At 39.3% G+C, this 27,161-nt stretch overlaps 1 protein-coding gene across 1 annotated transcript in view; it reads right to left on the reverse strand.

Moving 5' to 3' along the window:
• The window catches only part of KCND2 (potassium voltage-gated channel subfamily D member 2), a 269,365-nt gene that overhangs the window by 11,346 nt on the left and 230,858 nt on the right, over positions 1-27,161 (reverse strand). Inside the window, exon 3 of the mRNA XM_082056544.1 lies at positions 5,403-5,565. Coding sequence (XP_081912670.1) covers positions 5,403-5,565 — 163 coding nt within the window. The remainder of the gene's footprint in view (positions 1-5,402; positions 5,566-27,161) is intronic.

Genomic DNA, 27,161 nt, shown 5'->3' on the forward strand with positions numbered 1-27,161 from the left:
CTCCTGTTGTCTCTCTTCTGCTCCTCTCCAGACTACATAACTATCTTACTATCAAAACTCAAAAAATACTGATTACTTACCTCAGGGTTATTATTTTATTTTTTTTTTAAACTTGTACAATTAAAAGGTAAGAACTCCTTCACAGTCATTCTGTGTGTACTTGTTTTGGTTGGGATAGAGTTAAATGTCTTCATAGTAGCTGGTATGTGGCTATGTTTTGGATTTGTGATGGAAACAGTGTTGATAACACAGGGATGCTTTAGGTACTCCTGAGCAGGCCTTACACAGCGTCAAGGCCCTTTTGCTCCTCAGACTGTCCCGCCACTGAGTTCGCTGGAGGTGCACAAAAGGCTGGGAGGGGACACAATTGGGATAGCTGACCCCAACTGACCAAAGGGATATTCCACACCATATGACATCATCCTCAGGAGTAAAACTGGATGGGGCTTGGAGGTTGAAAGGGGCTGCTGTTGCTCTGCGACAGGCTGGGCATCAGCCAGCTGGTGGTGAGCAATTGTTTTCTTTTGAATTGCTTCTTTTTCTTGGTATTGTTTCCTCCCACCCTCCCTGTTGTTCTTCGCTCCCCTCCCTTTTTTAAAAACTACTAAACTGTCTTCATTTCAACCCATGAGTTTTTGCACTTTTACTATTCTGATTCTCTCCCCCATCCCACTGCAGGGGTGTGAGCAAGTGGCTGGGTGGTGCTGAGCTGCCTGTCAGGGTTAAACCACAACTCTGTGGCTCCTACAGAGATGGCCAAAATAGTCTGAAAATTGTTGTTTACATCATTTTTTGTTTGGCTGTTCATACATCCACCTTACACATTTGCTTTCAAAAGTCAGGCCCACATTTCATGCTCTGATTTTCTAATTTTCAGTAATTGCAAATAATTGACTTCAGATTAGCTGACAATAATTTATAGGACGTCAACATGCAGCAGAGAAGAAAATGTTGTTTACTTTGTACATTAATGAGTACGGAATTAAATAAGGTGCATATATTTGTTGAGACATGCTTTGCTTTCACAATCTATTCGAATTGCTGTTCAGTAAACAGAAGTTTTACATGCTTTTTGCTAAATTAAAAAATCTTGGGTAAGTTATTCTGTTAGTTATGTCTCTGCAACCCCACTGAGATTAATAGTCTATCTTGTTTAAAGAAGTCGTAAGGGCTAGCAGGGTTCCCTCCTGCAAACGCTCAACTCTAGACTGGCAGGTGCTTTAAGCAGTTGTTTCAATTTATCCTAGAGCTATTATATTTATCTAGTAACTAATTATTCATAACTTGACAGATAAATACATCATGTACAATCAATAGATAATAAAGCCAAGCCAATTCTCAGGATATATTTTGCTATATAAAGATAAAAGACCATACTCACATGAAGGATTCAGGTTGAATTTTATGTATTAAAACAGATTTTGGAGTTGATAGTTGCTTGAGTGTTCTGTTCAGGCACCATGCAAAGTCACTCTAGGCAGAGAGTGCTCGGGCAACTAAAACTGAGGCTCCTCCAGGTAATGAACAATAATAGGCAGATGGACCAGCATTTAGCACTTGCTGGCTAAAAAGCTATAAGGTTTCTGCCTTCAAAAGATGCAGGAAGATAGATATGTAGAAAACAGGGAAGGCACCTAGCAAGGAATGCTTCTTTCAGGGTAAGGAGGACATTGTCATCATAAGAGCTGTAACAATACACTTGGATGGAGCTTTTCAGCCAAGGTGCCATAGAGTGTCCAGGCACCTGTTCCTAGAGGGAAGCTCAGACTCCTCCTTTCCCTTCCCTGTGCTGGGAGTCATCCCAGTGACTCTGACACTGTGAGGGTCTAGCTGTACCTTAGCCTTTGATACCTATCAAATATGGAATAGGAAATGGTATCCAAGCTTGCCAAAACTTTTATTTTTCCTCTCCTCTCCTCTCCTCTCCTCTCCTCTCCTCTCCTCTCCTCTCCTCTCCTCTCCTCTCCTCTCCTCTCCTCTCCTCTCCTCTCCTCTCCTCTCCTCTCCTCTCCTCTCCTCTCCTCTCCTCTCCTCTCCTCTCCTCTCCTCTCCTCTCCTCTCCTCTCCTCTCCTCTCCTCTCCTCTCCTCTCCTCTCCTCTCCTCTCCTCTCTTTTCTTCCTTTCATTCCTTTACACATGGGCCAGTCACAACACATCTGTCATAACTTTGACAGTTGAAGGCACTGATGGGCCACCAAAATAACTTGGCTTCTTGAAGTTGTCTCTAGCTGAGAAAAGCTCCACAAATAGGATTCTTCAAAACTGTCTCAGTTGTGATAAATCTGCTTCAGGAAAAGGTATAGTAAGACTACTGAGCATAATTAGTTCTGCCCTGACTTCTAAAATGTATTTTGCCTAATTTATCTATTTATTGTCGGGATAGGTCAGATCCTTGGACCTTATTATCTGATAGAAGAAAATATTCTGATAAGCAGAGATGGTTTTTATATTTTTTATTTTACTTTTTGAATTGTTTGGTTTTGGTTTTGTTTATATTGAGGTATCTCTTACAACAATGTATTTCCATGGTTAGAAACAGGAACTTCCTTTCAAATGCATTCAAAATGAGATGGTACATAAAAAAAATTCTCTCTTCCATCTTCTTCTGAAAATTAATATACGGTGCCTTTTTTCCAAAAATAAACGAATAGAATTGTCTAATCTTGAATGACAGAAATCAGTAAATACATCTACTCATGGTCACATGGCTCTTGAATAAACCTAATGTAAGCGACAAATTTTTTCTGCTGCAAGTTTCCAGTGCTCCTGAGACTAGATTTCAGGTTTTCAGTGGAGAACTTTCTCTTGAGTTTCCTTAGAGCCCAAAAGTTTTTGTCATGTCTGAAGACTACCTTGATTAAAATTCTGTATGAAATATTGATAAAGTAAGTTGAACAATTCAAATACTCAATTCTATCAGATGGAAGCTGTTGCAGGCAGCAGGAGGTACCATTGCCTGCATGGGTTCATGCTGTGTTCCATGAAACAGCACCTTCTTTCAAGCTTATGTTCTTCAGCCTTAGAGAATAGAAATAAGGTTGGTGTCTAGGGAAATGCTTATTTTAGAAAAGTGTGTAAATCTTCTATTGTACTGAATGAAGAAGGAACTTCAAACTTCAATAATGTGACCTTTTTGCTTGAATATTCTTATTCAATGTAGCGGAACCATCCTGTGAAATACAAGGCTATATTTCATAGCTAAATATTGCTAGATATGGACTATACAGTACCCAAGAAGTTCTTTTAGTTGATTTTTTTTCAGTCTGTCAGAGCAATATTCAGTTCAACATCTCAGTCATTTTAGATTGACAGAGATTAACTTTGCAATAGGAGATATCAATGAAACACACATCCAGTGCTAAATTAATCAGACCTCAAAATCATTTTCTCCAAAGCAAGCAGGGTATAAACACAGTCAGAGGAAATCTCTCATCCTCACTTTTGGCATTGCTCTGGGGAGCAGAGGAAAAGACGCTTGGCAGGATTGCCATTCATCACTTTATATTCCTGTTGGAAACACACAATGAGCTCACTGTTTTGCAAAGGAGAAAAAGTCAGTTATTAACTCAGGCAGTTTCTATTCAGGAAGAGATTATGGAGAATAGCAGCCAGCCTGCCAATCTAATTTTTGCAAGGTATTTTCTTGTGTCCATCTCCTTTTCACTGGCAAGTGTAAAGCAGGCATAGAAAATTTTATTTCGTGACATGCAGTAGGAGACAGTTTCTATCTGAAGTAAGGCTGGTTGTGTCTGCAGTTATTATGAAAGCTCAGAACAGGCACATTGATTGCTGGGATCAAGCAGATCTGTTATCCATGACAGGCGCAATGCTTGGAGGCACAGTAATGAAGCATTGTGTTCTGGCTGATACATACTGTTCCTTCTCTGTCTGCTGCCATTACGCAAACAGAAGTGGAAAAGTTCTCAACAAAAACAATGTAGTGTAGAAGCGACGTGTTCTCTCCATGTTCCAGCTGTGGGACAGGGGAACGCACAGCTGGAAATAGCATGTGGGACAAAAAAGCATGGAAAAAGCTGTGCAGAATTAGTAGAAAGGTCATGGATGGTATTTGGACCACTGAAACACCATATATTTGAAGTCAAGTTTCTAGACAGGTGTGACATTTCTGCGATACATCTGGTTTCTTTCATGGCCATTTTCCTCATCTGACAGCATTTTTCCAAGATGTGGCCACAAAAGGGTGCAATATCTTCAGCCTGGGCCTATGACTGGTGTTCTTGGCCATGTGCCTCTGTTTCTCCTGATTTTTCTGGGGATGGTATCACTGTGTACATCTACTTCACTTCCTTTTTATGAAGAAATCAGTCAAAAAGTGCGCACAAAGAAACACACAAACATTTTGTATCTTTAAATCTGGTGCTGTCGTTTGTATGAAGCAGATTGTGGGAGCCTGTGTTCCCTGGTTTATGCATTATATGTCATTGCTGGAGACTCAGGACCTCTGAAGAGAGGTCATGGGACCACAAAAACCCCAGGTGGTGACACTTCAGCCTTGGAAATCTTGCAACCTGTGCAGCCTTTCAACTGCCACCAGCAGATGAGCAGAAGGTAATGCCTCTTGGCTCCTCTATCAGGGCTCCAGGTGCCAATGGAGACCATCTGAGCTGCTTAGCATCACAGGGTTGGGTGAAGTGGATTGAGACTAGGACATTGGCAGTGACGTGGAGATGAAAATGACTGTCCAGGCTTGGCTGCATCTCTCGTGGTCAATAGTTCTTCCTGGCTCCTGACCTTGCTTGATGGGTCAGGGAGGGAAACTGTCTTGTTGTAGAGCTAGTTGATATTTCAGTGGGAGACTCAGCAAATCAAGGAAGCTGGAAAAACAGACTTTTGCTTTCAGCTTTCCCTGATTAAGCTGTTTTTTTGAAGCCTTTTACACAAATTAGAGCTGAGGAGACAAGTTCCCCAATAATCAGATCCCCCAGGGACTGAACCTGAGAATTAAACACATGGATTAGTGAAGCAGGCTGTTAGGACAGACATTAGAAATCATTATAAGGGGTTTTCTTTTTTTGGCTGTTATTTTCCTCAGAAGATTCTGGTGGAAAGTCTGCCTGAAAAATACAGAGAAATCTTCAGTGGATGGCACTGAAGCTATTGCCTGAAAATACTAGATCTAGTCTAATAAGTAGGATAAATTACCACAATAATAGATTTGTAAGTTTTGACAGAAAAGATAAAGGAACCTTTTTTTCCTGCCCCCCCAAAAAAAACCAAAACCCCACAAAGTATTTGCATCTGGGACACTGGGTAGGCATGTAGCACATACATATAGTAGTCCTCTTGCTAAGAAACTAAACTCACTTTCAAATGTACAACACATAGAAAAGTCATATCTAATCTATTGTTCAACAACAAAACGAGAAAAAATATAAGCTCACCTTTTGTGCCCTGCGCTTGTCTGCTCGTTGATTTTGATGGTAAATACGGCTGAAGTTGGAGACAATTACAGGAACAGGCAGAGCGATGACTAAGACCCCACTCAGGGAGCATATTGAACCAAAAATCTTGCCAGCTATTGTCTTCGGCACCATGTCACCATACCTGGGTTAAAGAAAACAAAACATTTAGTAAAGACAAAATCTCTTATAAGTATTGAATTTCAAGATGAATTAAGTGCACAATGGATTTTACTTCTCTTGCAAATAATAATTGCTGCATACAAGTAATGTTTTATATACATAAGCATACATACACACACAGCTTGCTCAGTGTTCTGCACACATAATTATAATTTCAAGCTAATATTGGATGTCCTGTCGATCAAATTGAGGGCAACTTTCTTTCACCTGCTCTAGTCTCCCAGGCTGCCTCTATTGCAATGGAGAGAGAGTCACCTTGCCAAGGAAAAAAGAAAATAATCAGTATCAAAATTAAGTCTTTGTGCTGTTTGTGTGTTGGAAGAACTCATCGCTTTCCATTGGTAAGATCCTAGGGAAACCACTTGGTAAGTTAGATACCAAGCTGAATAATCTGTTGTCTCACTAGGTTGATATACAACTTTCATTTAGGAAGGTAGTGCAATTTTGGAACACGTTGTCCAGGAGATAATGGACTTTCTGTCTTTGGAGATTTTCAACACTTGGCTAGACAAAAGTATGGCTGACCTAAGCTACTGTTGTTGATAGGCTGTCTGTGAGTGAGAGGCCGGACTAGCTGGCCTCCGGCGGTCCCATCTACAGTCTAGCCAAAAGCAAACACAAAAAATTCAAGCCACAAACAAGAAACCAAACAAATTCTAACTAAGAATCCCAGCAGTACTCAGAATTACTAGGGTTACCAGCTTTCTTTATGCTGCTGGCTATTGTTTTGTCCAGCAAGTAAGAACATAGTGCCATTGAAGGACGTAGAGGCACTCCAGCTCTTTGCGCTCTGTGGACTGACATATGCTATAGACAAGTATGTAAATACATACTACAGAGTTTAATAAAGAGACAAAGTACCTTCTCATACTCTTTTGTTTTAATTTTACTGGAATTTAAATTATTACTAGACATCGATTGTAGCATGTGGATTTAGTATGCTTGAGAGCAGAGACATAGCACACTTCCTATTGCAAAGAATTTAGAAACTGTTAACACAAGAAAAGGTAAGAAATAAAACTGCAGGAGGGGCAGTGTTTGGAAAATGCTATCTGGAAAACAAAACCTGTCTGTTGAGCAGGAACTGGAAAAATAATAGAGAAGATGGGAAGGTACAAATTTTGCACCTGTTCATGAGAAAGACAGGTTAAAAGGGATGAGGATATCCAATGATGGCGAATCTATGTCGGGTTGGAGAACACCTTCTAGCAATGAGAGCTCAGCATATGTCAAAAGGAGACTATGTATCACCTTGTAGGTGAAGACGAATGGTTTGCATTTTGTAAGACAAGAGGAAGGTTTTAAATGTAAATATTCAAATAAATCCAGGAAGATAAAATATAGGTGATCAAGTCTTAGAATATTGTCAAAGATTATGCTATATAAAGTAAATGTTTAGTTCCTTTACAAAGCATGCCCAAGTGTAAAATATTCACAGGAAAAAATACATTAATATTTCTACCAAAAAAGCCCCCTCACCCTGTTCAATATTTGAATGCTATTCATTTCTGATTTTGTGACATGTAGGATTGGATTAAAAGATATACTGTAACAGAATCCATCTTCTAAATTATTAATATAGCTGGTCTTAATTACAAGATATATAAAACTTGAAAAATAGTAGAAAGAAAGACATGCTTTCCTTCACATCAACATTTGCACCTTACAACACAGGCATTTTTGGTGCTTGTGTTCCTAAAGCCAGAGCTGACTGTCGGCTGTCAGGAGTGATGCATGCCCAGCTGTTCTTGCCTTTAAGCAGGGAAGTGGATAAATGATCTTTCAAGGTCCCTTTGACAAATGGGATCCCCATCACCTAAGTCCACTTTTTTGAGGTGGAGCAGTGAGGAGAGCAGTGGGCATGGGGCCAGGGTGGTGAGCTTAGAAGTCTGAGGATCGTATCACCAGTAATCATTGCTGGTTCACAGTATTTGTTGCTGGTTTACTTCATTTTTTAGATAAGATCTAAGCATTTTCTTAAATTAAATCAAATTTTATCAACAGAAAGCTATTTAAAAGGCAACGTATATTTACATACACCTGATGCAGTCAGATCTTGGATCGCAAAATTTACACATGCCTGGTACAAATGGAACAGATCTTTTAAAACACATTTATAAACCTATATTTAGATGCCTGTCACTTGAAATGTGGAATTATTGAACCTTCATAAGCTCACATTGTCACTGACGGCTGCTGCGGACAGGAGGCATTTCTGGCTCTAATTAATTTGAAGTTGCTCAGGGATATAGTTCATCATGTTGATAATGTGACACTGTAATTACGTGAATTAAGTGGAGACGGATGCTTTAGGAGTGGTGACAGGAGCTATTAGCTGTTCCATCGCTAACATTTCAGTATTTATGTGTGGACCTACCTACTTGACATAAGGAGATGTCTTTTCACAGTATTTCAGTGTTATGGAGTGAAATAAGAAAACGATGATTGTTTGATACACGAGGGTATTTTGCAATGTTTTTCTTACCTTCTGAGCAAAGTGATGGATAGATAGATATACTGCTTACTTTAAAATAACTTGCTTTTGTTTATTTTTCTATTTTGGCTCCAATAAGTTGTAGTTCGGCGACATTTTCCAAATGTAAGGTTGTTTGTCCATTTTTTAGTGCTTATAGTATCTTTCACATCATTAGCAACTCTTACATAATTAGTTTTTCTCCTGTTGATAAACACTGTGTTGGAGATGTTTAAATAAAATTGCAGTCAGAAAAAATGACTTTGAAGAAATTAGCCTTCCTGCACAGGTTAGAAACATATTTGCTCAGTTTTGTGACAAAACAGAGTATTTACTACATTTACCCTGGTTAGCCTTGTTCTCCCTGGGGACAGTGACACAGATTTTAGTCTAGTGTAGGCACGAGCAGAATTATTAATGAAGTTCCTGCTGCAGGATTAAACATTACCTTTAGCTATAACCCATAAATCACCAAATACCACCAGTGGAAGCAGGTGACAAAATTAAGTGAAAATTTCTTCCTTTACCTCACTTGTAATTGCTTTCTTCCTTGAAAAGTCTAAACCAAAAAAGAACATAACTCCATTTTCAGATGGCAGGGTAGCTTGTATTTCAAAGCAGAAAAATTATACTTGATCTCTAAAAGAAATTCTAAATTCTGCAGAAAATCTGATCTCTCCAGTCACAGAGACAACAAATATGTCATCTTATTAAGCAATATTCACAGGGTCGCTTTTGAAAAGAGAACAGTTTCAAGGTTTTATCTAGTGCTACCCTGCCTGTCCTACTGCTCTTCAGACTGTAACTGCAAACATGTTCTCCTTTACATGCTTTTTGTCCTATTTGCAGTCTTTTCATAGCTTTGTATATAGTTGTTCCACATATGTCTATTAGTGTGGCCAAAGCTCAAGTCAGTCTTTGGGCATTTATGACTTGTACTGACAATCTAATTTTGTAATGTCAAAAATGTCATCACAATATTGTACGCTCTGGATAAGTGAAGAAAAAGAGATGTTGTACTGATCTCTGTCATCAATCATGTGCATTATAATTCATTAGCCAAACGGGGGAGGGAAAAGCCTATGACAAACTAGATGTGTCGATCAAATTTTATCAAATCACAAGTCAGAAACTACATGGTAAGACTAATGCCCAGGTTTCATTAGACAGAGTGAAGACAGGTCAGACACGCTGCTGCTTGAGGTTTGTGAACATCATTCACTAAGTGACGTCGTACAGGGATGTAAGGATGGATTTAAGGGCATGTGAGCTTGTCCCAGTTGTTTGTATTCAACAGGTGACAGACCAGATTTGCATATTTTGTTCCTTACTGCAAGGGAAGGCAGCAAGCCAGTGGATTCCCTTATTTTGCAAATACTGGAACTTTCTAAGTACTGATCTGAGGAACGTGGGCACAATTTCTTGGTGCTTTGCAGGACAGATTCAGGGGCACAAAATGCAGCTTGAAACACACAAGAAGGCTGAGCTATTGTAGGATCTTGGGAAACATGAAGGTATTTGGGTTTACAAATGCCCAATCTGTAAAGTAAGCATTGTCATGTCAGTGCTCACCTGTGGACATCCACCTACCAAAGCAATACTGCTTTTCTAACTGAAGAGTGACATATATCTGATGCTGAAAAACATAAGAGTATGCTGGAGGATAAAGCAAGTAATAATAGAAAATGTAATTTAATAATATTTTTCTATATGTTTTACAGATCAGAAATTCATATTTGCAATCGCTTATTTCAAATAGAACCGCCCCCCCCGCCCCGGTGGTGACCTCTACACTAAAAATCTGAAATTGTAGGACATATGTAGTAGGAATAAATCTAGGACAGACGTTTTTACAAGGATGAAGTCGTTTAGGCTAATAGTAACAGAAACATGTAAGGAAAAAATTGCCACTATTCGAAAAATCTGGCTGCAATAACGTTTACTGACACTAGAGGGCATAAACGCCATTAAAAATAAATGCAAAAACATTTTAAAATACATGTTACAAATACATGTGCCCTCTCCCAACTCCTTTGAATTTATTTACATTCTTTATAAAATATTGCATTGATTGAGATCTGTTGTCTGCTCCCATCTTATTTGCTGAAAATGAAAGGTAGTAACACTTCTGCTTTCAAACATTTAAAACGTGTCAGAAAATGAAGGAGTTGTAAAATAAATGGAAAGTCATTAAAATTAACTTGGTAATATTTATTTTTAAAAGAAAGGGAATTTATGACCAATGAACAATGAAAACAGCACGAAATCCATGGAAACTAAACAGTAGAAACCAGCATGTGTCTTTTTTTTTTTCTTTCACGTGTGGGAGACAAATCACATTTCCCAGTGGGTTTAGCATGTCATCCAGGCAGAATTCAAGCTTTTTGCACTGGAGGTGGTTAACAGAACGGTGCCCTGCCTCTCCAGGACCAGGTCTATCCTCCCATCCTCTAGCTGCTCTCTTGCTCTGGACAGAGGTGGTGCTTTACCCACCTGGGTGAGATGATGATGGTGATGATGATGATGATGATGATGATGATACATCTGCCCTCTTGTTTCCCTCTCAGCTAATGGCTGTTTCCTGCTCTCCAGGAGCTGCAGGCAGAGCCCCAGAGACTGCTCTGGTGAGACTCTCAGCGAGGATTATACAGCTGCTCATCGGCCCATGCTTTTAGGCAGCCAGCCACACAATTGGGCATGGGCTTACATGCCAGCAGAGGGGAGAAGGCAAGAAAAGCAATTCCCAGCCTTTCTGACACTAACAGTAATCATGATGAATCTGCAGCCTCACCTAGGTCTTAAAATAGCCTAATGATTTTGGAAAAGTAATTTCTAATAATACAAAATATTGCTGTTAGTGTGAGATGCAGAACATTACACAGTTTATTCCAAATTTTATTCCAGCCTGGGGAGATCCTGCATGGAATTGCAAATAATCTTCCCGTCTGCTTTTATCGCTGCAAAGGGCCTTCTGTTGCAATTGCCCTGTCTTCTGCTCAGTAGTGATGGACGTGGTCCCCTCTGGGGTCCACAAATGTTCCTCCAAGAGCTGGCCAGAATGATCACTCATGAATGATGAAAACCACATCTGCTTCTCAGGAGTGGCAGCGCTCCCTGGGCTTCCCAGGAAGAGATTCAAACTACTGCTGCTGCACCTGGTTGCGTTTGCAGCTTCTGAAATACAAAATTTCTAACAAAATTCAGGGATCTTTTTCTGCGTGTGCACCAAGGCTTTTATCTAAGAAGCTTAAATAGATTTGTAAAAGTGGGCTTTAGTACTTAGAAGTAAAAAAAAAAAGAACTTACCCAAGGAAACAATCCCAGTTTCTTGTACTGAAGATAGACATTGAGATAACCAAAGTCCTTCTGTTTTCATTTACCATAAAATACTAAACCCCAAGTGATAAAGAGTATATTTTTTCTTTTTTTTTTTTTCTTTTTTTTTTGGTCATCTTTCCCTCACTTCATAAGGAAAATTTAACATCCTAACTGTTCCTGAGCTGCTGCAAAGCATCACAGAAATATGAAAATATGATACCTGGTTCTTGTTATACAGGGGCTATTTAAACCACAGCTCACCTGACTCCTAACAGCTACATTGCAGTTACACAGACATAGTGCTAAGGTGGCATTTTGTTTTGTTTTGTTTTCCTCAGACTTCAGAGGCTAAAATAAGCATATTTGTTTTTAGGAAAAAGAGAATATTTCTGAATGGATCAGACACCTTTTATGACTAAGAAAAGCAACATAGCAGAGAAACTATTCTTGATGCAAAATTTGCCAACTGCCTTTCCTAGTGTTACCTAAATGTGGTGGTGCTCGCAACACACTGGCCATCATCCAGAGTCATAAGTAAAATTAGGCCTTTTTTAGAGTTTGGGGGCAAAGGGAGCTTCACACAACTTTTCACAGGGTATCAGGCTTCTGCAGCAAGTGCAAGTGCCCTCACGCTGCAGGGCCCCTGCCAGTGCCCAAGCCCTATCGTGCTGAAAGGTGACACTGAGAACATGAAAGTCATTGCTGAGGGTCTCTGGCCACTAAGGAAGGCATTGGCTTACTCTTCCAAATCCCTTTTTGGCTTTTATTTTTTTTTTCTTTATCAATGATGTAACATCATGGCTCATTATGGACTACAGCAGAATTGAGGCTTCCAGTACCAGCTTCCGTGATGGAGATGTTTACCCCACCATGTATTTGGTGGGGTATTACGCTTACTACAGTGGATGGAGGACTGTGCATCAGCAATAAAATTCATCAGCGGAACTGCTACATGCTCCAGAAGGAGTGACTGGTTGAGCCCTGCCTTTGTGCTATCACAGATGTGTGAATTAACCAATCTCAATTAATTTCCTTCGCAACAAGGTTGGCTCTAGGACTAAGCAGATATGCTTCAAGCGACCAAATATCAGTTAACCACTTTGACCTCAAGATTAGTTAAAAAAAGGCCATCAGTGAATAACATAATCTATCAATTTTGAGAGTAGAAAAATAAGTGCTACATATCAAGCAATATTATAGAGTTGTCAAATTATATCTGACAATTGCAAAATGGTGTCCTTGTCTGAGGAGGGTGCTTTACACCGTTATAAAGCTGTTCCCTAGAGCTTTCAAGCTGCTTGGTGACTAAATGCTGGCAAGTTGACACTAATTAGTCATTTATTTCAACATTACATCCAAAACCAGATAATTTAAATTGCTACTGGTAATAAGTTTAAGTGGAATTTCAAAATAAGCATTTCAACTGTGTTGCCCTGAGGATTCAACCTGTACATTTTTAAAACACCACTGTATGTGAATGTGAAATGATCCAGGGCTAGATACGGAAGACTGAGACAGAAGTAAAAATGTCTTCATTTCCTAAAATCATTGTTAGTCCTAAGAATACTATATCTATTTAACATAGAATTCATTTATTACTTTGTTGTATTACTTCAGAATTTCAAGTCTTTAAGACACACTGGTGATAAGCAGAGATTAAATGTTTGGCTGCATAATTATTCATAAGAAGGTACAAATGATTACAGGAAGAACATACTTCTCCTCTGTCACTCAGATACTTTGCGTTTTCTGGACCCTGATGTAGACATTCCCCTCTTTTCATTCTATTTTATGTGAAGCCAACAGTAACTCAAAGGAAAAAAACAGACAATTTGATCTTTGCCCTTGCAGTTCTGACTTACTTCTCTAAGAGAAAATGCTCCAAGGTCTTTGCTGCTAAAAATCAATGACTTGTATTACTTATTTAGTCCAGACCTAATTTTTTAACAATTCTTTTGTCAATGCATGCACCCACAGACAAGTAGATATATAGGATGAACTGACCAGGTCTTTCAAGGCTTAGAAATAAACAAAATAATACCAGTAAGAGGTCAGGTCAAAGCTTTACTAAGCCTAGTATAGTCTCCGAAATTCAACCTGAAGCAAACAAACATATAAGGAAAAAAAGTAGGCTAAATACACATGATAATATCCTTGAATACTCTTCCATCCTCTAACTGCTTACAAATGACTCAAGAAGTAGAAAAATTGTAATTTCTTTGTAGTTAGTGATCCTTAATGGATCACAGTTCCATGGGCTTTATTTTGTCCCCTTAAATTGATGCACATTTTTGGCATTCACAACACTGTGTGGCCATTCCTTGGTCACGGTCATTTTGACTATTCTGGCTGTGGTTCCTTGCTTTGTAGGATGCCCCCAACCAGGTCCTCATACTCAAAAAAGCAGCTGGTGTGTGATCTCTATCCACCCTCCTCCTGTTACTTTTCTTTTCATACCTATTTACCTTATGTCTTTTCTAGCCTGACAAGTCATATTCAGCTCGTGCAGAATCTACTCTCTAATACACTTCTATACTACCTACAAGAAAGCAAGACCAGAACTGCACACGGTTTTCAAAGAAGAGGCATGTACAAGTTCAGAATAGCTTATTTTTCTGGTTCCAACTTGAACAGCGAGCTGTTATTACTCGCGATGTCAATATTTGATTTCTCATCCTTGTTATTTCTCAGTCCAAATCTTTATGGGTGAGAGCTGGTAAAATTTGCCTTACTTGCCCCCCCTATCACTGACAGAGGAAAAGGAGCTGTTAGACTTCTGGCACAGTGTGGGGGTCTTGCTGACTGTCATGACATAATTATTACAAAATAATTGTTCAAATGGCATAGCTCACTCAGTACCTGTGCTAATCAGAGAAAGAAAATACACTCATAGAGATTTGTGTTAACATTTAGGTTTAAAGACATGCAGCTTTTTTGTCCTGTGAATAGATGAATGCACACTGATCCCAAACACTCTGCATTTTAAATAAATTGATACAAATACAATAGAGTATAAAGAATTTCCAGCAGTTCCTGCTTGGGACATTAACCAGCAACAACACGAATATCAGGATATAAAAAAGCCCCACCTTCAGAAGTACCACCATCTTAGCTACTCTTCACATTAAAGATTAGGGGTGGAACATGAGCAATGCCTTCAGGTGAGGGTCTGGCCATAGTGCCTAGGGAAGACTGAATGAAGAACCCATGGTACAGGTGGTAAATGAGAATAATGTGAGATTCATTGACTATGCCAAGGCTGGCTGTGAAGAGAGTCCAGCTGCCGGCTCCATTGATTCCCAGCAGGAGAGACCAGGGTTTGCCACATCGTTCCTGGGAAATTATTCCAAAGGCAGCTGCTAAATATCACACATCTCCCCCATCTGGCCTTGGTTCGTGAATGCTCTCTGTTCTTAGACACCCCAGGAGCATGAGGAAGATGACAACACCGCACATTTCTGTATTCTTCTAGTAACACACTGTTTAGCAAAACTTCAGCATCATGACTAAAATTAGGATTGAGCTGTGAAGCACAGATTTTGGTGAAGGTCCAAATGCATCTTTCTGAAGCCCAGGAGTATGTTTTGATGTGCCACCTTCAGTGGAGACGACAATTTTCCCATTTTGTGATTAGGTACATTCTGGGTACAATGTTCATTCCAGAAATATTGCTGAAAATTTTACGTAATTAATTTCTCCTACGGATTTTCTTCTAGTAGCAATACTTGTGCTAAACAGCAGCAAAATCAAAACAAAGCATTAATCTTCCAGTCCATTCCCAAATTTCTTTTGAGTATATATTAGCCATCAGGTCAAACTGCTTCAAGTATAAATCACATTAACACTAGAAAAACACTGTGGAACTTTGCAAGGACAGCTATGCCTTTTTTTGTGACGGCTGCTGGGCACAGCACTGATTTCGCTTGGGAATCAAATCCAGCTGCTCCCATGTTCAAGTAAAACTCTGACTGACAGAGGTTTTAGCCACTGCTGGCTTTAATGCTGTTCAGCACTCTAATGAGCAGATCAAGATCTAGAGATGGTTCCCAGCAAATTCAGAACTCCTTGTTCTGCTTTTTTTTTCCAGCAAAATACTGAACGATGTACCCAGTCTGCAGTGCAGCTTTGTCTTCGCCCTTTGTCATACCTCACAACTTAAAAACATTCTGTTTTTTCTTCCACTTATTTAGTCCCGTTAGACAACACTAGAACTTAATATGTTAAAATAGTGATAATAAAAATATTTCAAAAGTGTTCTTGCAATCATAAACGGAATTATTTCCTTCTCTTTAAAAATAAACAGAAGTCCCCATCCTCACAGCTTTCTCTTTATTACTTGTTTTGCTTCAAATATTTTCACCTCTTTTGAAAATAGGCTATTGTGTCACATTCATCACTGGCCAGTTAGACCAAGCTAGTTTTTTGCTTGCTAACACAACCACCGATGGACCAGGGTTGTTTTTACAATCCTTCAGGCAAAGCTGAAAACACAAAATAGGTGGTGTCAGTGTGACACTGCTACTGACCTAACTCACTAGGGATCTCTGCCAAATATTGAATACTTCAGGTAATTTTTCTCTAATCCTAACTCTGAATCTGTTAAACGAGGAGTAAAAACTACTTTTGCACATTTTTATATACACACACATATATATATATCTATACATACACTTAGATAAGACCAAGAACTTTCCCATTAAGGTAATAATAATTCCTTTCTATAACTTTTGTGCAGTAGAATATTTATCACAGTCCAGGATCTTAGTGTCCCTTTCTAGCTACTAGTCAAGAAAGTAATGTTTCTGAGAACATCTACTGTTATTTTGCCTCCAAAATTCAGCTCTTTCCTCTTTCATGACATTTTAGTGCCTTTCTATTTGGAATATATTTGAGAAAACACCTCAGTGGAAGTTATTAGCTGCGACAGACTATTTACCCTGTTTCCCTGAAAATAGGGCAGAGTCTTACATTAATTTTTGGTCCAAAATTTATTACTTTTTTACATGTATAGCTGCCTGAACACTATTGAAATTGTCTTTTTTTTTATTATCTGTAACTAGGGCTTATTTTTGCAGTAGAGCTTATATTTCCAGCATCCTCAAAAATTCTGAAAAATCATGCTAAAGCTTATTTTCAGGGTAGGTCTTATTTTTGGGAAAACGGGGTACTATTATTTGTCTTGGTTTAATTGTCTTTTTTGCTCTTTTCCAGTTTTCAGGGGTTTTTGAGCTTGCTCAGATAAGTCCAGGAAAAATGAAGCAATTCACATACTTCAAGCCTTGCAAAACAAAAGCCTCTTCTAAGTTCACTCAAGGCTCCTCACAACTCAGCTTTCCATCAGTGCTAAATCACCCCAAACCTTGAGAGGAGGAGGAGATGTTATAGCATTCAATCCACTTAAAGTTTCCTGGCAGAGTAATTTGTTTCAGCTGAGCATAGTTATATCCCCTTTCTTGCAAAGAAACCGAAATGCTGTGTGAGCTGCTCTGCCCATGGACAGCTTAACCCTCACCCTCCCAGCTTCCAGGCGCTGCCTCTGCAGGCTGTAGGAGCTTCGCATTACATAGTTTAAACAGTTTAAACAATGGCCATGAGACTCAAGTCTTCTTTTCATCAGATTGTACAGTGTGGACTTAGAATGCTTCACCACACTGGCTTTGCGTCTCGACACAAATTTGAATGGATAACTTTGGATACGGAAAGGTAGCAGCATGTTATAATACAAAGAGTGGAAATGGGTTTGCCTACCTCTGCCAGTTTTGATAGTGCATTTTGTAATGTGACCTCTTGTGTGCGAGTAATTGGACTCAAGCCACCAGTGAATCTCTAAACGTTAGCAAACTGCAATGACATGGTAATGACTTTCTGTCACTACTAACCCCATTCCTATTTGAATTCACGTCCCATAACTGAGAGGTTCAGTGTCTCTCTGCCAATCCTCTCAGTCATTCAGGCATAATGCTTCATAATGCTGACCACTACCATTCTTTTCACGGATAGAAGAGAAATAGATTTTCCATGAGTTTTCTCCCTTTTTAATAATGTCTCCCTCTCTGTTTCAGACTACATTCAAAAGCTTTATGCCAGAGCCCTTTCAAAATCTAACTTTTTAGAGATCACTTATAGTACTTGAATTTTCTCATGGATCCTTCCCAAATAGAGCTTTTGGGCCACTACGCATCCTTCCATCACATTTTAAAATGTGGACTCTGTGAAGTTTCAGTGTTCTTTAAAAAGTCTGGAGCTTTGTGGAAAATTTGCTAGATGCCCAATGGTAAAAGCAAGGATTTTGGAAGGTTATGTGAGACTTCTCTACCCAGAGAGATATGAGTATAGACACTCCGCATGTGTATGCCAGAAATGCTATAGGGAATGCTGGAAAGGGATTTTCTCAATCTCTTTCCATGCAGCCTGTATTTCATAACATGCATAAATACTCAGCAAGCCAAGCCTAAAATTTGGTACTGTTTTAATTGCACAATGAAGCCACAGCTACAAGAAATCTTATATATTTTTTAACTCATTAATTTTCATTTTTTAATTATGACATAGAGAAAATACTTTACCTACCAATAGTGAGTAAAGCTTTTGGAGACTGGAGCTTTCATGGAGGGTCAAATTCCTCATGCAGAAAATCTTTTTGATCTCAGTCCTCCAACAGTTGGTTCAACTGCATTGAACATCAAGGTTGGAATTCAGGGGGAACACCTGCACCTATTTCCCTGCCCTTTGGAAAAAAAAAGCTGTTTCCTATCCTCTCTCTTCTTCAGGTTTTGGAAGAAAAACCTGTTTCAGTTAGGATGATGGCTCACTCTATATTCTTGGAGGATGTAGCCCTCCTAGTAGCATGGATCAGGATTCTGTGAGGGAATAGGAATTCAGTCCCACAGCACTACTTGGGCTTTTTTCCTTCAACTGGCTTACACTGACCTTCTGCAGGGGGCAGGCTCCATTTTTAGGTGTCTAATTCTCCCATCATTATTTGACACAGCCTGTGTGCAAATCGTTATGCCTAATAATTAGATACTGCAGTGCTCAGGGTTGTGACATGAGACTTTTTGAATCATTAATATTATGCCTCCACTGTAATTCTTTCCCCTTCCGAAGGTTGTGTGTCATGCTTAGAGAAACGCTGTGGTATGCCAGACATCGGCATGGAAGCACTGTAAAAATTGCCTTTTCAGTAACGATTTCTGTGCTGCAAATAAGGGCTCCTACTGCTTATCCACCAAGCAGTGAATTCCCCAAACTAGTGATTCCTGAACATTTTGAACCACACTTTGACCTACTGCAAACCTTTAGAATCACATTGTTAATTGAAAACACTATAAAAGCAATATACTGCAGATCATTTTTCTTGGCCTTGCAGGATGTGTTTTTGGACCCTTGATGTAAACAATAACTAAGTAAGTAAAGCTGCTTCTAACCAGCACTCTGACCATAGCTGGAAGATTATTTCCTGAGCCACTCTCTCCAGCCTGACCTCAAGGTGCACAGCAGTGTCAAAGAATAATCTCACAGTCTCTACCTGTCTCTGCTTCGAGTATAACTATATTTGATGTATTTATCTTTCTGTTTGTCAAAATCAATCAGGAACTCTAACCAATATCTGACAACCCTTGTGCTTAATTTTGCCTGTGCCTTTCACTGAAAATTTTGTCTTTGGATTTTAAATTTCTACTCAACCTTTTGTTTCAAACTGTGTTTCTTTTATCTCTACAACAACAGGAACAATTTAATGAGGACTGTCAAGCTCTCCCCTTTTTATGCATTTTCAATTAGTTTTGTTTCTCACTGAGTATAAATCTCTTTTTAGAGACCTTTATATAGCAAGTCTTCTGTCCTTTCCTTCTGTCAGGTTTGTTGTTTTCAGTGTGTTGAACGCCAATTTTCTTCTTTTTCTCCTTGACTTTCTTATTATAGGTACTTTCTTGTTTGTGCCTACATTATAACTGTGCAGTTTTGGGGACGGAGCTGGCGTCCTGGGAGAAGAGAGTCGAGGCTGCAATCCTGGTCCAAATAATATTTATACACCTCAGAGACCTGTTTCTCCATGAACTGGGTCAGGGCTGCCTGACAATTGCCCCCTGGGTCCCCACTGGCTTTCAGCTCTGTACAGAAGCTGTGTGTTGAGAGAATGTGTGAAGAAATGACCTGCTGGCCTTAAGCTGTTACATGGCACAAGAGACAGAGGAGTGACAGGTATGGCTGCATGTCACTGCTGTGAACATTGTGTTGTGTTGCACGCATCTCCAGAAGTGACTTCTGCTCTCCTGTGAGAGATGGGAGTTGGTGTCTCATGATTGCAAGGGCTCTTAAACTGACTTTTAGCCCTGTGATTTAACATACTGGGTCATTGTAGTCTGAAAATCAGAGATGTTCAATTTTTTCAAGGGCAATTTTTTCAAAAGTAATATTTTCAAGTGAAGTAGAGCTTCTGATGAGGACCAGATTCTGGCCTCTCCACTTGCAACAACAGCTTCACTTACTTCTGTAGGGCTTCTTTTATGAGTAATTGCTCTCAGCTGTAAGTATCTGATGTGTGTGATCTAGCTCACAACCTAGATCTGATTGCAGAGGAGACTACATCAATGCTGATGTTCAAATTGCTTCTTGTGATGATATGGCACATTAGTTAATTAAGTTATTTTGCATAATTCCTATTAATTTATCTTCTGCAAGAGACCTCCCAGTTTCTCCCATCCATTTTCAGGATACGCTCTACTCTCACATTTGTACTGGTCCCTGGCACTCTGCTTAATTCTTCTTGGTACCACACCAGAGGTTCTCCTTGGATCTCTGCTGTGTCTCTCTTTCCAGCACTCTGCTTTTCCCCACAGTTCCAGCTGCAGCACCCTTCTTACGGGAAGAGATTGCTTAGAGGCAGCTGTGAAGAATGGGAGGAGATAGGCAGCAAAAACGTACAGCAGTAGGCCATACCACTCTCATCCTCTTTTTCATTTCCAGACTTAGGATTCCTTTTCGCACTACAAAAACTGAACTAATTAAAATTTTCATAGAAAGAGTAAAAACTTTTCAAGCATCTGAGACTGAATGATCACATCGTTTTATCACCATGAGTCCTATCGTATTTGCTTACTTTTCCTCTGGTGCATTTCAGATCATCCTTCACCCTGCTGACAAACTTAGACTGTGAGATCTCAGAGTTACAAGTGCTGGAGAGCACAGATTGGTTTTGGGTGTTAGACAGCTAAAAAACCTAAACCATTTTTCATTACTTTCAAAGTAGAGCAAATTTTGGTTGTAACTATTAGGAGAGTTTTCCTTTCTTCTTACCAACACTGCACTATTACAAGCTCATACGTCAGATAGCAATTAAAGCCCTCTCTCCAGGCCTTCCTTTCTTTAATGTGCTCATCAGTATTAAACACTAAATGTGTTTGTCTTAGGAGCTAGCAGATCTCTACTTTCTATTATGACATTTTGTCTTTAATAAGTAGGCATGCAAGTGTATCACTGGCCTGTTCCTCTTCAGAGGGAGTGGGAAGAAATGGAGAAAAAAATCCACAGGAGGTCAATTCTCACAAGAAAAAAAAAAATAAAAGACCAAATTAATGGAAGCTTCTCAGGGATTAAAGCAGCAATTCCCATCTATGCCAATAATCAGAACATAGCTGAGCAGTATTTTTTCCTTCTGATTTTATATTACTACACTTTGATTTTCCCCTCATCTCCCCAGCCTAAAATGTTCTATCTGTCTGGTAATCTCTGATTCTCTCAGTCATAACTGTCTGGTCATTCAGCCTCAAATTTCAGTTTGTTAGATCTTTGCCTACAGGCTTTGGGATCCTGCCTTTATATAAATCTGCCTGTCACCATACGCATAACATAAGGATAACCTCACAAAGAGCATGAAGAATGAAGGGTATAAAGGAAGAGAAGAAAGAGGTGCCCAGGGACACGATTCCTCAGGAATTATTACAGACATGTCTGTGAGGACAGCCACACGTGTGGTCCTCCCACTCACTGATTCAATGCTGTGAAGGTTAAGTGGGGGAACCAAGTGGATGCATTGGTCACGTTTTCAAAATTTTATCAGCTTTATCTCAATGCTGGCACAGGGCCCAGACCAGGACTGAGTTTCATCCCATCAGCTCAGAGGGTGGCCAGAAGAGACATGCAGCCTAGTGGTTGTACTGCCAATGTGCTTATGACTCGGTACTCCTGGTATCCCACAGGGAGAGGGGAGAGGGGCACTGCTTCTGCTCTGAGGAGACAATGGTCTGTGACCCTTAGTGGACAATATGGACCACCTTTTGTGGTGTGGTTACTGGTGACTGGAGAAGTGTGACTCATCACATCTGAATCCATTCTGTCCTTCTTACATAATAATTATACAACTATTAAAAATGAGCAATCAAACAAAACCAGTCAATGTGGTCAGTTTTCCTGAAATACAGAGTTCATCAAAGTGTAGGAATGAAATAGTGGTGCCAAATTCCTGTTAGTAAAAGTGTTTGCTTCAGTGAGAGGACTAAGCTATAAACAGTGCTGGAGAAACACTGAAGACAATCAAAACTTCATGACAATCCAAGTAATTGATGCATTTTAGCTTGTAGCTAAGGGTTTGAGCAGATTTACTTAATCCTTAAAAGAACCCCACCTTAAGTCATTTATAAAACTATATAATGTATTATTTGAAAAATAAATCAGAATGCGACGTAAAACAACAAGTATAATAAATGCTGTTGTTCTTCCAAAAATCTTTTGGACACGTCAGATGTAATTCATTGATACTTATTTTCTTCTGTTCCCATAAAAGGGATGAATTTGTCGAGGTCATGTACTGCATTACATCTGGCCCTTTTTACTCAGCTGAACTGTTACGCAAGAAATGCATTAGGGCTATAGGGTAGTTCTTGCCAAAGGCCAAGTGGCACCATAAAAAAAGAACACTAAGCAGTGGAGACTTCATTAAAATATTTCTCTCTTCCTTTTACAGACAAATAATTTTGCTTTGTTGGAGTAAAAATTCTGTGGTTATGCAGTCTTGGATGCTGGTTTTGGTATCCTAGTCTCTCAAGGTCTCAAGATAGCAGTCATGGAAGCCTAACACAATCTTTTTTGTCCTTCTTCTATGAGGAATGCCCTAAACCCCCATTCCAGATCCTCTCTGCAGTATTTGAGGAGGGCAAAAGCAGCTTAAGAAGAAAGAGAGAGGTACTTTCCCAGCTGAGGCCAGAATAAAGGCAACATGTGTGCCCTTACACGTACTGTCTGATCTTATTTGCTGAATTAGCAAGAGCAGGATTAGACCCATAATACTCTTTCAAATTGACAGGAGGCAGATTAGGGATAAAACTACTGATAACAACCTGTTTTCTTCAAAAACAATCTGCACATGAGTTTTCCAGATTTAAATGCAAAAAACATTTGTAAGTCCTATAAGAAACTACTTTTGAGTTGAAATTTATTAGGAATATAATTCCATGATGACCAACAATTTCAAGTTCGTGTAATGAGTGTTTTTTGAGCTCTGGAGATACAGTTTCCTTTGACTTCTAGTATAAAAATATGTCATTTATAAAGTAGAGTATAGAAATCAATGTGACAGGGAACGTAAAACAGGACTCTAATGAAGACCACTTTCCACGTAGTGAAACAAAAAGTTTTGCTGTGACACAGCAGTACATGAACACTGTAGACTAAATTCTAACCTCATGTACAACAATGAAACTGCACTGGAATCAACAGACCCATATTGCAGAAAAAGGGGTTGTGGATTTAATCTGAAAGCCAACCTCTGTCATATGGAGTCTTTCAAAGAAGATAGCAAATAAGTTCCCTGTTGTTGGTGATGAGGACTTATTAGTGTTGCAATGCTGATATACTTACATACTTATAAGTACCAATGTACTTACAGACAGAAATGAAGGCAATGCCTAGGTTTCAAAAACTTCAGTAAAGCTTATAGAGACAGGAGATCAAATAAAAATGGAGAAAAACCTGAATAGGAGTCAAAGAACATATTGTTGCTTGTGAAATTTTTGATAATGTTGTTTTGTTATGGGAATGCTCCTTTCTGTAGTAAGAATGGTGGGACACAAGATGTATGGTTGTATACACCTTCACCTGCGTTCACCTCATCTCCCTTTGAAAAGATATCTGAGGAATCTAGATCAGAGAGCTCTTTTTCTCATAATAATCTGAAAGCCTAGGTAAAGTCAAGTACTTAAATATGGAGAGCTAAAAGGCAGAAGAGATTAATTTCAGCCCATACATTTATGTTCTCAGAAGCAATGGTCAAGAAGCTCAGAGACCAATAATAATGTTCTTCAGATTCTCTTTCCAGTTGTCAATATCAAAAGCATTTATTCTCAACAGATCAGTAAATATTCAGAGAAATAAAACCTGTTTTTTTTTGTTTTTTTTTGTTTTTTTTTTTTGTTTTTGTTTTTGTTTTTGTTTTTTTCCCGGAGATGCACAGAATACTTCAGGTGATTTTTTTTTCTCCATATTTGACTGTGCTTACCTGTCAGTGGATGTGTACTTGAGCATGTGTAAGTGCATGTATATTAATCGTCTTTGACCACACTTTCAGGGAGTCTAATAAACAACATATTTGCTTTTTATTAAGAAGTCTGATACAGGTGGCTGGAGTACCTAATGCCTGGTGTTGGAAATTATACTTCCAACTTTGTTTTTGGTTTACAATTGGGGTTGGCAGGTCATTTCTAGTCTAAAGATATTCCACTTCTTTTTTATTGCAATTTTTATTATTACTCTGCCTTAAGCAATGGAATATATACTTCAATATTTTGTGTACTTGGTCTATTAAGATACACATGCTCTTCTCTCTTTCCTTTTCATTTTATATGCTCATACATTTTTATGATGCTACTCTAAAGGATTATCTGTAAATCAAATCATGCTCAAGTTTTATATTAGTATGTGCTAAATATTATAGAGAAACTGTTCAAACCTATTTAACATACCTGACTGGAAACTTTTTACTGTGATGTATCTTATTGGACATTTCATAGGTCTCTAATCTCCATTAGCCTGCAAAAACAACCACTACCCACACAAAGCAGCTAAAACCAGGACTGGATTTCATACTGAGGCAGAAAAACAGTAATGTTTCTGCAAACTGATGTTAGCAAAGTCAACAGAAAATTATATATGTCAGTAATGTGTTGTCCTCAGATTGAAGTACTTTCTTCATATTCCTCTACTTGCCAAAATTGTACTTAAAAAAGAATGAAACATAAAGCACTGCTTCACTTACAAGAGCAGCCTGTATGCTCATCAGTGCTCAGCTCAAATGATTTCCTCCGGCATACAATACTTTAGTGAAAAGCAATGCAGCTTCTTAAGCATTTGGAACAATTATTCTAGGCTGAAAATATTATGCAATGGGATTTCTTTCATGATCTGAGATGCTAATCTCTGTAACTGCTACTCATTTTTTAAAAAGGACCCAGAGCCAGCCCCTGAGAAATGGAAAACTATTATGTGAGCTGAAAGACACTAAATGAGGCTCCTGGAGCTCTTCAATGGCTTATTGTCATATCTAGTAGGAATACTGATGTGATGACCATATTGATGTAGGAATGGTACAATGACTGCTGGGGCTCGCAGGGTTCTCAAACTGCAACTCTGCAGAAGGTGAGGCTGCGAAGTTGCATTGGTTTCTGTCTCCCTTGGATACAGACACATTGTTAATGCATCTTCAGTCTAGCAAATCCAGGCAGCATCTTCACCAAAAAAGTCGAATAAAATACCAAAGTGAAGAGAAAGAACGGGATAAGGGACAGGACAGAGTGCTATTCTAGCCTCTGCCAGTGGCTTAATTTGTGAAATTGAGCATGCTTGTTTAGGCCACATTCATGCTGTCCACTGTGGCATGTGAAGTAAGGGAAACAATTCACCCAACAGCACCTGAATGAGGCATTACAACAGGCAATGTGAATGTAGTATCAAACTCCATCTATTTTATTCTTTCAAATCTGTGGCAAAAGAAGGAATACTAAGGAAAATGAGAGCTTGCTGCTGAGTATGGGACTGGGCGTCAAAGGACAAGGAAGGACATTGTCTTCTTTGCTACGCTCTTTACTGGCAAAAGTGCCTTTGCAGAGAAGAGCTTGTGTGTCTTGGTGGGCAAGCTGAACATGAGTCAGAGGTATGTTATTTCTAACCACGTGTGGAACTCCATTACCAGAAGTTTAGCCATCAGAATAAGAAATGTTATTGCTGTTGCAAGACATACATTGGAAAACTGGCAGAGGGCCACGAAGACATCCAGGCTGTGGAGTCTCTGACCTTGGATATATTTGGAATTTGAGTGGAAAGGTCATGAGCAGTGTGACTGAACTTCGAAGTTAGCCCCGTTTTGAGCAGGCTGGAGCAGACGACCTCCAGTGACAATTTTCTACAGTTCTATGATTGCATCATAAGCCACAAGCTCTTAACAGCAGGTGTACTCTCAGCACTCTCCTTGGGTTGAAGTACCTTGAGATATGTAGTCTGAATACAGTCCTTTGTACTTCTATTTCTCCTCTCTTTCCTTGACCTCCTTGTACTTAGAGTTGCTGTGAGGTTGGAGGTACCTAATCCACAGGGAAAGACTATTTTGTATTTACAGAGTGAACATGGAACACCTAGATATGTCCACTGGGGATATTGCACAAATAATAATAAAACCTCTTTAAGACTGCAAAAAAGCAAAATTTTGTCATAGAAATTCTAACCCTAACCAACCCAAGACAGGTAAAATGCTCACTTAGGATCAATATTATATCTTCAGTTTTACTTAGTGTCATTATCAATTTCCCTCTCCACTCAAAAAATTAAGAACACTTCTTGTTTAGCAGTCAGAGACTACTGAAATACTGATTGGGCTAAGAGCATTTATGAATTAGTACCCTGGATTTTCTTACTCTGGGTTAACTTTCCTAGTAAGATTCTAAAATCAAGCAGATGGTGTGACATGGTGCTCAAATCATGACTGGCTTTTAAAAATGAATTACTGAATTCCCCTTGATTTTGTTTCTTATTTAACTGTAAGCCTTCTTCTTCAGCTTTGCTGTAGCTCAATGCATTTTTTTTATAACTACATTTATTTACATTGTGTATTGTAAGGCTTTAATGTATTTTCTCTAAAGAATGTCTGTGTTAGTGGATATTGCGTTTGCAAAAAAGCCTGTCCAAAAGTGCAGCCAGGCCTTCATTAATAGTAAATTAGTTAGGATTTGTGCAAGGTATTAAAACACACCCTGCTTCACCATGGTCTTCTCCAGGGGTTGCAGGGAAATTTCTGCTCTGGTGCCTGGAGCACCTCTTCCTCTTCATCTGGTGTCTGCAGGGCTGTTTCACTCACACTTTTCTCGCTCCTCTCTGTCACAACTGCTGTGCAGCATTTTTTACTCTTTCTGAAATACATTATCACAGAGGCACCACCAGCATCACTGATGGGCTCAGCTTTGCACAACAGTGGGTCTGTTTTGGAGCTGGTTGAAACTGGTTTTGTCTGATATGAGGACAGCTTGTGGTGTCTTCTCACAGAAGTCACCCCTGCAGCTCTCCTCTACCTCCCCTCTATCAAAATCTTGCCATGTAAACCCAACACAGCCGAACATAGTGGTGAGCCCCTGAACTGGTTCAGCTGTAATCAATATAAACAGAACAAAGCATGCCGGCATCAGCTGAATTACTCCACCTGGACTCATGGCCTGTTGCTGCCTCCCATTGCCTCTTAAGGGACTGTGAACTCCTAGTGTCTACCAGCCCTGAAATAGGAGATATTT

Source organism: Streptopelia decaocto (genome assembly GCF_964273445.1).
Source record: "Streptopelia decaocto genome assembly, chromosome: 1".
Classification (NCBI taxonomy): Eukaryota; Metazoa; Chordata; class Aves; order Columbiformes; family Columbidae; genus Streptopelia; species Streptopelia decaocto.